The 11376-nt window shown below is 54.4% G+C and overlaps 1 protein-coding gene across 1 annotated transcript in view; it reads left to right on the forward strand.

Annotated features, from left to right (window-relative positions):
* Positions 1-10723, forward strand: part of LIMK1 (LIM domain kinase 1) — a 33281-nt gene extending 22558 nt beyond the window's left edge. The window contains exons 9-14 of the mRNA XM_011995236.1: positions 1858-1917; positions 2143-2208; positions 4627-4783; positions 8789-8844; positions 9086-9243; positions 9333-10723. Coding sequence (XP_011850626.1) covers positions 1858-1917; positions 2143-2208; positions 4627-4783; positions 8789-8844; positions 9086-9243; positions 9333-9495 — 660 coding nt within the window. The 3' untranslated portion in view covers positions 9496-10723. The remainder of the gene's footprint in view (positions 1-1857; positions 1918-2142; positions 2209-4626; positions 4784-8788; positions 8845-9085; positions 9244-9332) is intronic.
* The last annotated feature ends 653 nt before the right edge of the window (positions 10724-11376 follow it).

Genomic DNA, 11376 nt, shown 5'->3' on the forward strand with positions numbered 1-11376 from the left:
AAAAAAAAAAAAGAAAGTGCTTGGAGGAAGCCTCGCAGAGCCCTGTGCTGGACTATGCCCTGGGGATCCAGTCCTGGCCTCCAGCCCCATTTCTGTACCACCCTGAGACCATGGGATCTTCCTCAGGTTGGATTACTTTGTATCCAAATTGTGGACCCTATGGGCTCCTGCGAGGTGTGACTTCACACAGCAGGTTCCATTGCCAAGTGCAATTTAGAAACTCTGGGCTAGGCCAAGTGCAGTGGCTGACATCTGAATTCCCAAACTTTGGAAGGCTGAGGCAGGAGGATCTTTAGAGGCCAGGAGGTCAAGACCAGCCTGGACAGCATAATGAGATCCCATCTCTACAAAAAAATCAAAAAATTAGCCAAATGTGGTGGCGCATGCCTGCGATTCCAGCAACATGGGAGGCTGAGGCAGAAGGATCACCTGAGCCCAGGAGGTCGAGGCTGCACTCCAGCCTGGGTGATAGAGTGAAACCCTGTCTCGATAAAAAATAAAGATCTCCAAGGGGATGGGGTTTGGGAATGAGGCGTCTCCCCCAAATGATTTGAGCCCAAAGCCCCGTTCTCCTGGCGTAGCTCAGTGCTGCCCTGTTCTCCTGGCGTGGCTCAGTGCTGCCCCATTCTCCTGGCGCGGCTCAGTGCTGCCACTCTGCAGGTGACCTTGCTGGGCCCTTCTACCTCTTACCTGTCTGTGAAAGTAGGTTCCAATTTTTTAAAAACCTAGAAAGATGAGTTTTTGTGTGTGTGTGTGTTTTCTGAGATGGAGTTTTTTTCTTGTTGTCCAGCCTGGAGCGCAATGGCACAATCTGAGCTCACTGCAACCTCCAACTCCCTGGTTCAAGTGATTCTTCTGCCTCAGCCTCCCGAGTAGCTGGGATTACAGGCGCCCACCACCACATCCGGCTAATTTTTGCATTGTTAGTAGAGACGGGGTTTCACCGTGTTGGTCAGGCTGGTCTCAAACTCCTGACCTCACGTGATCCACCCGCTCTGGCCTCCCAAAGTGTTGGGATTACAGGCATGAGCCACCGCACCTGACAGAAAGATGAGATTCTATAGAAAATAAATCTAGCTTGTTTTCTCAGAGGAGGCAGATTGGGAGCTATTCCTGCTTAGAGTTTGAAATCAGTTCTGTTAGGAAATAATGTTTGTAGGGGCTGGGTGTGGTGGCTCATGCCTGTAATCCCAGCACTTTGGGAGGCTGAAGCAGGTGGATCACTTGAGGTCAGGAGTTTGAGACCAGCCTGTCCAATGTGATAAAACCCCATCTCTACTAAAACTACAAGAATTAGCTGGGTTTGGTGGCAGACACTTGTAATCCCAGCTACTTGGGAGGCTGAGGCAAGAGAATTGCTTGAGGCCAGGTGCAGTGGCTCATGCCTGTAATCCCAACACTGGGAGACCAAGGTGGGCAGATCACCTGACGTCAGGAGTTCAAGACCAGCCTGGCCAACATGGTGAAACCCCATCTCTACTAAATATACAAAAAATTAGCTGGGCATGGGGGTGCATGCCCTTAGTCCCAGCTACTCAGGAGGCCAAGACACAAGAATCACTTGAGCCCAGGAGGCGAAGGTTGCAGGGAGTTGAGATGGTACCACTGCACTCCACCCTGGGTGACAGAGTAAGACTCCATCTAAAGAAAAAAAAAAAAAAGAAAATAACGTCTGTGAGCTGTGTTGACTCATACTTTTTAGAAGCAGGCAGTTGTGGGTGCCTGAAGAAATCAGGGTGTTGAGGAGCTCATAGGATCCTCTAGGAGACTTGCCCCTTCCTGCCTCTCTCTCATGCAACCATCCCTGCCACCGGGGCCCCCGCCGGCCCCACCCTGGCCTGCCTTTCTCTATCCCAGGACAGCCAGTACCCATGGAGCCAGAGAGTGAGCTTTGCCAAGGACATCGCGTCGGGGATGGTGAGTGAGCCGGGTGCTCCAACTCCATTCACAATCCCACCAGGAATTTGCAAACAGAACCCACAAAGAAGCTTTGAAAGAGGGCAGAGGGGGTCGATGGGAGAGTGGGAAGAATCGTCCTGATTGGCCTGATGGGGGTGGGAGCAGAGGGAGTTCCTGGGGGGCCAGAATGGGCTGGGGTCCCTCCGCACAGCTGCCCCCTGACTCCCGTGTCCCCGCCCCCAGGCCTACCTCCACTCCATGAACATTATCCACCGAGACCTCAACTCCCACAACTGCCTGGTCCGTGAGGTGAGCACCAGGGCCCCACGTGGCTGGGTGTCGGGGAGACAGCAGGAGCCCAACCACTCCCAGCCTCGGGGCCTTCCCAGAACTGGAGGCCCCCGGGTTGCCTCCATGACTTCAATTGGAGGTGGGGGTGGGGGGCAGCAGCCTGTGGGGAAGAGCCCAGCATCAGGAGGCAGACAGACCTGGGTTCGAGTCCTGTCTCTGCCACTGACTCATGGTGGACCGTCAGCATCCCAGGTTTGTAGGAGAGTCTCATAAATCAGTGAAGGAGAAAGTGACGGGTAAGCTGCAAAGGACCAGGACCCTGGTCTTCATAGAGGGCAGCCCCCGGCACAGTGGCCACGGGCTACACCGGACAGCACCAGCATCTGGGGGCCACAGAGCGGGGGCATAGGCATGTGGGCTGGAGTGGTCAGGGCAGGCTGTCTGAAAGAGGAGGCTTTAGGTGGATATTTAAGCAGAGGATGGGCAGGCAAAGAGCCCAGTATCTAAGGATTGGCAAGGGAGGGGAGCCTGGTTCTCCACCGAAAGCAGAGGAGGGAGTAACCATGCCCGTCTGGAGAGGTGGTGTATTCGCGTCCTGGGGCTGCCATCACAAAGTACTGTGAACCAGATGGCTCAAAACAACAGAAATGGGCACAGTGGCTCACACCTATAATCCCAGCATTTTGGGAGGCCAAGGCAGGTGATTGCTTGAGCTCAGGAGTTCGAGACCAGCCAGGGCAACATGGCGAAAGCCCATCTCTGCCAAAAATACCAAATAAAATAGTCGGGCATGGTGGCATAAGCCTGTGGTCCCAGCTACCTGAGAGGCTGAGATGGGAGGATCGTTTGAGCCTGGGAGGTGGAGGTTGCAGTGAGCTGAGATTGTGCTACTTTACTCCAGCCTGGGAGACAGAGCCAGACCCTGTCTCAAAAAACAAAACGAAACAAGGCCGGGCACTGTGGCTCACGCCGAGGCAGGTGGATCACTTGAAGCCAGGAGTTCCAGACCAGCCTAGCCAACATGGCAAAACCCTATCTCTACTAAAAAATTCAAAAATTAGTGGACATGGTGGTACATGCCTGTAATCCCAGCTACTCGGGAGGCTGAGGCAAGAGAATCACTTGAACCCGGGAGGCGGAGGTTGCAGTGAGCCAAGATCACACCACTGCATTCCAGCAACAGAGTGGGACTCCATCTCAAAAAATAAAAATAAAAAAATACTAACACAGACCTGTGTCGGCTCACACCTGTAATCCCAGCACTTTGGGAGTCCAAGGTGGGCAGATTACTTGAGCCCAGGAGTTCGAGACTAGCCCCGACAACATGGCAAAACCCTGTCTCGACAAAAAAATAGAAAAAAATAGCTGGCATGGTGCCAAGTACGTATAGTACCAGCTACTCGGAAGGCGTGGGTGGAAGGATTGCTTGAGCCTGGGAAGTTGAGGCTGCAATGAGCTGTGATCATGCCACTGTACTCCAGCCTGGGCCACGGGAGGGAGACTCTGCCTAAAAACAAAGAAACCCAAAAAGCAAAGAACATAGACCTCACCTGCTTATTGGGAATATTAAAGATAAAATTGGGCCAGGTATAATGGCTCACTCCTGTAATCCCAGCACTTTGGGAGGCTGAGGCAGGTGGATCACTTGAGGCCAGGAGTTCAAGAGCAGTCTGGGCAGCATAGCAAGACCCTATCTCAGTCAGTCAATCAACATAAATAAAGAATAAAGCTGGTGGCATGCCATGCACAGGACCTGGGTCTCTAATCAAAATTCCTGTCTTGCTGGGGCAGTGGCTTACACCTGTAATCCCAGCACTTCGGGAGGCCACAGTGGGTGGATCACCTGAGGTCAGAATTTCGAGACCATCCTGGCCAACATGGTGAAACCCCTGTCTTTAATAAAAATACAAAAATTAGCCAGGCATGGTGGTGGGTACCTGTAATCCCAGCTACTCAGGAGGCTGAGGCAGGAAAATGGCTTGAACCTCGGAGGCAGAGGTTGCAGTGAGCCAAGATCGCAATACTGTGCTCCAGCCCGGGCAACAGAGCGAGACTCCATCTAAAAAAAAAAAAAAGAATGCCTATCTTTCCAAAACAAAGCAGCGTCGGTCCCCTCGTAGGTGGGAGGGAGCGCTTGCAGGAGGGAGCAGTGGGGGCACTGGGATGGTTTGGGGAGCACGTGGAGAAGGGGCAGAGGGTGCAGCATGTGGTGGGAGGGAGGAAGCCACACTGCCATCCTCAGGTGCTTCCAGCAGCTCCATTTGCAAAGAGCTGATGGCTTTGGGGAAGGAAGGGGTCCCCACCCTGTGCCAACACAGGGTATCAGAGGTGTGTTCTGTGGTCTGTCTACGGGTTGGCTTGGGGTCCCGGCGAGGGGCAGGCCAGGCGGGCAGTACCAGGACCGGGTCCCAGTGTGACCCGGCTTCACCTTCCCAGAACAAGAACGTGGTGGTGGCCGACTTCGGGCTGGCGCGGCTCATGGTAGATGAAAAGACTCAGCCCGAGGACCTGCGGAGCCTCAAGAAGCCAGACCGCAAGAAGCGCTACACTGTGGTGGGCAACCCCTACTGGATGGCGCCCGAGATGATCAATGGTGAGTGGTTCAGCCCTGCCCGTCATGGCCCTCACAGGGAGCCACGGGGGGCCCAGCAGAGCAGCAACCTCCAGAGCCCCTGGCCGCTCCCAGCCTCCTTGGCTCTTCAGTTACCCTGTGGGTCCTACATTGGCTCCCTCTTTCTCCTATAAGACACTTAGCGGCAACTGGGCAAGGTGGCTCACGCCTGTATTCCCAGCACTTTGGGAGGCTGAGGCAAGTGGATCGCCTGAGGTCAGGAGTTCAAGACCAGCCTGGCCAACATGGTGAAACCCCCCATCTTTACTAAAAATAAAAAAATTAGCCGGGCATGGTGGCAGGTGCCTGTAATCCCAGCTACTAGGGAAGCTGAGGCAGGAGAATCGCTTGAACCTGGGAGGCAGAGGTTGCAGTGAGCCGAGATCATGCCATTGCACTCTAGCCTGGGTGAGAAGAGCGAAACTCCATCTCAACAACAACAAAAAAATAAGTAAAAGACATTTAGTGGCTTAAATAAATGATCATACAGTTCTGGAGTCTGAAGTCCAGCATCAGCCCCACCGTGCTGAAATCAAGGCTCCAGCAGGGTGAGCTCCTTCTGTAGGCTCCAGGGCACCTGTTTCCTTACCTTTTCTGGCTCTTGCAGGCTTCCTCATTCCTCATGTTGCTGCCCCCTCCTCTATTTTCAGGGCTGGCCACAAAGCATCTTCTCTTCTCTGATCTCTGCATCCATCCCCGCATCTCCTTCCCTGGCTCTAATCTTCCTCCTTCCTTTTTTTTTTTTTTTTAAAGAGACAGGGTCTTGCTCTGTTGCCCAGGCTGGAGTGCAGTGGTGCCACCATAGCTCACTGCAGCCCCGACCTTCTGGGCTCAAACTGTCATCCCACCCCAGCCTCCTGAATAGCTGGGACCACAGGCATGAAACACCACACCCAGCTAATTCTTTTTAATTTTTAATAGAGACAGGGGTCTCACTGTGTTGCCCAGGCTGGTCTCAAACTCCTGGCTTCAGGTGATCCTCCTGCCTTGGCCTTCCAAAGTGCTGGGATTCCAGGCATGAGCCACCATGCCCGGCCCTCCATCCTTCTGATAGGGACCCTTATGATGACGTTGGGCCCACCTGGAAAATCCAAGATCAGCCCTCCATCTCAAGACCCTCAACTTAATCCCATCTGCAGAGTCCGATGGAAGGTAGGACGTTTACAAGTCCCAGGGATCAGGACGCAGTCATCTTTGGGGACGGTAATTCTGCCTCCCACAGGGTCTACCTCCCTCAGTCCATTTCTTTACTGTCAGTGGTCCTATATATCCCCAGAGTATAGGTTATAAAGTCCTTCTACAAGCAGGTGGCACATGAACACAGGTTCAGGGCAGGCAGACCCCAGCCATCACCTCATCATAGTTAACCTAGTTAAATTAGCCTGGCATGTGGCGTGGTGCCTAACGCCTGTGGTCCCAGCTACTCAGGAAGCCAAGGTGGGAGATTTACTTGAGCCAAGGAGGTCAAGGCTGCAGTGAGCTATGATCATACCACTGCATTCTAGCCTGGGCAACAGAGCGAGACCCTGTCTCAAGAAAACAAAAAATAGGCCAGGCGCAGTGGCTCATACCTGTAATCCCAGCACTTTGGGAGGCTGAAGCAGGCAGATTGCTTGAGGCCAGGAGTTCGAGACCAGCCTGGCCAACATGGTAAAACCTCATCTCTACTAAAAATACAAAAATTAGCCAGGTGTGGTGGCTCATGCCTGTAATCCCAGCTACTTGGGAAGCTGAGGCAGGAGAATCACTTGAACCCAGGAGCAGAGGTTACATTGGGCCAAGATTGCACCACTGCATTCTAACCTGGGTGACAGAGCAAGACTGTCTCAAAAAAAAAACCAAAAAACCCCACCTGTAATCCCAGCACTTTAGGAGGCCAAGGTGGGCGGATCACGAGGTCAAGAGATCGATACCATCCTGGCCAACATGGTGACACCTCATCTCTACTAAAAATACAAAAAACATTAGCTGGGCATGGTGGCACACATCTATAGTCCCAGCTACCCGGGAGGCTGAGGAAGGAGAATTGCTTGAACCCGGCAGGTGGAGGTTGCAGTGATTCAAGATCGCGCCACCGTACTCCAGCCTGATGGCAGAGTGGGACTCTGTCTCAAAAACACACACACACACACACACAAACATAGTTAACATAGCCCCCAAAGAAGACTATAAAACAGTCTTAGTTCCCAGGCACAGTGGCTCACGCTTGTAATCCCAGCACTCTGGGAGGCTGCAGCAGGCAGATCACGAGGTCAGGAGTTTGAGACCAGCCTGGCCAACACGGTGAAACCCCATCTCTACTAAAAATACAAAAATTAGCTGGGCATAGTGGCGGGCGCCTGTAATCCCAGCTACTCTGGAGGCTGAGGCAGGAGAATTGCTTGAACCCAGGAGTGCAGTGAGCCGAGATCGTGCCATTGCACTCCAGCCTGGGCAACAAAGTAAGACTCTCTCAAAAAAACAAAACAGTCTTAGTGTTTCCTATCTGTAGGGATTGGTGTGAGGATTAAAGGTTGTAAACTCATTTCCACCTAGTTGGCGTTCAGTAAATGAGAGTTGGTATTCAGTACTAATTGTTTTGGGTATTTCGTTTTTTGTTTTTGAGATGGAGTCTTGCTATGTTGCCCAGGCTGGAGTACAGCGATGTGATCTCAGCTCACTGCAACCTCCACCTCCCGGGTTCAAGTGATTCTCCTGCCTCAGTTTCCTAAGTACCTGACATTGCAGGCACCTGCCACCATGCCTGGCTAATTGTTGTGTTTTTAGTAGAGATGGGGTTTCACCATGTTGGCCAGGCTGGTCTCAAACTCCTGACCTCAGGTGATCTGCCCACCGCAGCCTCCCAAAGTGCTGGGATTACAGGTGTGAGCCACCGCACCCGGCCATGTACCAATTGTTTTTAACATCATTAAGCAACTGGTATCATTCCCATTTTACAGATAAGGAAACAGGCTCAGAGAGTCCATGTCAGTTCCCTGAGGCTGCTGTAATAAATTGTTAGAAACTTGATTAGTTAAAACAGCAGAAAATGGTCAGGCACGGTGGCTCACACCTGTGATCCCAGCACTTTGGGAGGCCAAGGCAGGTGGATCACTTGAGGTCAGGAGTTCGAGACCAGCCTGGCCAACATGGTGAAATGCCACCTCTACTAAAAATACAGAAATTAGCCGGGCATGGTGGCACACACCTGTAATCCCAGCTACTCGGGAAATTGAGGCAGGAGAATCGCTTGAACCCAGGGGGCAGAGGTTGCAGTGAGCCACAATCATGCCACTGCACTCTAGCTTGGGCGACAAAGCAAGACTACATCTCAAAATAAAATAAACAGCAGAAATGTATTCCCTCATAGTTTTGGAAGCCAGAAGGTTGAAATCCAACAGGGCTGCACTCCCTCCAGGGGGATCTAGGGGAGAATGCATTCCTTGCTGCTTCCACTTTCTGGTGGTTTTGTATTCCTGGGCTTGTGGCCGCATCATTCCAGTCTCTACCCCCGTCTTCACAGGGCCACCTCCTCCTCTTCTGCTGTGTCTTCTCTATGTCTCTCTCAAGAGGGCATTTGCAGTGGCATTTGGGGCCCATCCAGATCATCCAGCATCATCTCATCTCCAGATCCTTAACTTAATCCCATCTGCAAAAGACCCTTTTTCTGATCCAGTAACATTCACGGATTCCAGAGACCTGACATGGTTGCCTTTTAGGACCAGCACAGAGTTCGTGACCTGCCCAAAGTCACGCAGCTGATCGGTGCCTAGAACTCCTTGTCCAGGCCTCTGCCCCTTGCCCCTCAGAGCTCCCAAAGGCTTGCTCAGACCTGGTGGGGTTGGGGGAAAGAGCCTGAGCCTGGGTTCCCAAGGAGGTTGCCGGCATCTGCCTCCTGGGCCTGGACCTCCCGACCGGGGCATCCTCCCAGCTGGCCCGGTCCCCTGCCTTTTGGCATCCCTGGCACCCCCGTGTGTTCATCTGTTGACAGTCGGTCTCTTTGTCCAGGCCGCAGCTATGATGAGAAGGTGGATGTGTTCTCCTTTGGGATCGTCCTGTGCGAGGTAGGTCCAGGGGTGTTGAGGCCTGGGCTCCTCCCCACTCACCCAGGCTGCAGGCTCAGCATCTGCAGGGGCTTCAGGCCAGGAAGGCTGCCCACAGCAAGGCATGGGCTGGCCCCCGTGAGGTACCGCAGTCAGGCTGCAGCCAGGCCTGGTGCCACCTGCCCTCAAGCCACCTGGATGGCACCCACACGCCCAGGCTGAGGGCCCCCCTGGAGTAACTGCTGGGCCTTGTGCTGGACAGATCATCGGGCGGGTGAACGCAGACCCCGACTACCTGCCCCGCACCATGGACTTTGGCCTCAACGTACGAGGCTTCCTGGACCGCTACTGCCCTGCAAACTGCCCCCCGAGCTTCTTCCCCATCACCGTGCGCTGTTGCGATCTGGACCCCGAGAAGAGGTGAGTGGGGTGGGGCCCTGGCCTGGGGGACGGCGGGGCCAATTCCTGGAAGAGCCAGACCCACCTTTCCCCACCCGCCTGTCACCCAGGCCGTCCTTCGTGAAGCTGGAACACTGGCTGGAGACCCTCCGCATGCACCTGGCCGGCCACCTGCCACTGGGCCCGCAGCTGGAGCAGCTGGACAGGGGTTTCTGGGAGACCTACCGGCGCGGCGAGAGCGGACTGCCTGCCCACCCTGAGGTCCCCGACTGAGCCAGGGCCACTCAGCCACCCCTGTCCCCACCTCCAGGGAATCCACCCCCACCAGATTCCTCCACGGGAGGTGGCCCTCAACTGGGACAGTGGGGGCCCGGGCTTCTCCTCAGAGCCAGGTCCTGACTTGCCTTCTCCCACCCCGTGGACCGCTTCCCCTGCCTTCTCTCTGCCGTGGCCCGGAGCCGGCCAAGCTGCACACACACACCATGCCCTCGCCCTGCTGTAACCTCTGTCTTGGCAGGGCTGTCCCCTCTCGCTTCTCCTTGCATGAGCTGGAGGGCGTGTGTGAGCTGTGCCCCTTTCCACACGCTGCTGCCCCAGCCACCCTGTGCACGCTCCACCTGTCTGGTCTGTAGCTCCTGGAGGCTGGGCCAGGAGGCAGCCTCTGAACCATGCCCCATGTAATACTTGGGTACATGGGCGGGCGCACATCAGGGCAGAGGCCAAGTTCCCAGGTGTCTGTGTTCCCAGGAACCAAACGGGGAGTCTGGGGCCCGTTTTCCCCCCAGAGGGTGTCTAGGTAGCAACAGGTATCGAGGACTCTCCAAACCCCCAAAGCAGAGAGAGGGCTGATCCCATGGGGTGGAGGTCCCCGATGGCTGAGCAAACAGCCCCTTCTCTCGCTTTGGGTCTTGTTTTTTTGTTTCTTTCTCAAAGCCACTTTAGTGAGAAGCAGGTACCAAGCCTCAGGGTGAAGGGGGTCCATTGAGGGAGCGTGGAGCTGCGGTGCCTGGGCCAGAGCTGATGGGCAGGAGCCGGCTCGGGCAGCGAGAGGATAGGCACAGTGGACGGGGCAGGTGTCCACCAGCAGCTCAACCCCTGCAGTCATCTCAGAGCCCCTTCCCGGGCCTCTGCCCCGAGGCTCCCTGCCCCTCCTCATGCCCCTCTGTCCTCTGCGTTTTCTCTGTGTAATCTATTTTTTAAGAAGAGTTTGTATTATTTTTTCATACGGCTGCAGCAGCAGCTGCCAGGGGCTTGGGGTTTTATTTTTGTGGCGGGCGGGGGTGGGAGGGCCATTTTGTCACTTTGCCTCAGTTGAGCATCTAGAAGTATTAAAACTGTGAAGCTTTCTCAGTGCACTTTGAACCTGGAAAACAATCCCGACAGGCCCGTGGGACCATGACTTAGGGAGGTGGGACCCACCCACCCCCATCCAGGAACCGTGACGTCCAAGGAACCAAACCCAGATGCAGAACAATAAAATAAATTCCGTACTCCCCACCCAGGTCCTGCGTGGCAATGTGTGTCTGGGGCCCTGGGGAAACAGTCAAGATAAGAGGAGTTAGTCTTCCCTGATGAGAAGACAAGGATGTGTTTGGTGGCTCATGCCTGTAATCCCAGCACTCCGGGAGGCTGAGACAGAACGATCCCTTACGCCCAGGAGTTCAAGACCAGTCTGGACAACATAGTGAGATCCTGTCTCTGCAAAAAATTTTTTTAAATTAGTTGGGCAGGGGCCAGGTGTGGTGGCTCACGCCTGTAATCCCAGCACTTTGGGAGGCTGAGGCAGGTGGATCAGCTGAAGTCAGGAGTTTGAGACCAGCCTGGCCAACGTGGTGAAAACTCGTCTCTACTAAAAATACAATTAGGCCGGGCTCGGTGGCTCATGCCTGTAATCCCAGCACTTTGGGAGGCCGAGGCGGGTGGATCACGAGGTCAGGAGTTCAAGACCAGCCTGGCTAACATGGTGAAACCCCGTCTCTACTAAACAAAGTACAAAAAAATTAGCCGGGCATGATGGCAGATGCCTGTAGTCCCAGCTACTCGGGACGCTGAGGCAGGAGAATGGCGTGAACCTGGGAGGCAGAGCTTACAGTGAGCGGAGATTGCGCCACTGTACTCCAGCCTGGGCGGCAGAGTGAGACTCCGTCCCAAAAA

The sequence above is a fragment of the Mandrillus leucophaeus genome, unplaced genomic scaffold (genome assembly GCF_000951045.1).
Source record: "Mandrillus leucophaeus isolate KB7577 unplaced genomic scaffold, Mleu.le_1.0 Scaffold479, whole genome shotgun sequence".
Taxonomy (NCBI): domain Eukaryota; kingdom Metazoa; phylum Chordata; class Mammalia; order Primates; family Cercopithecidae; genus Mandrillus; species Mandrillus leucophaeus.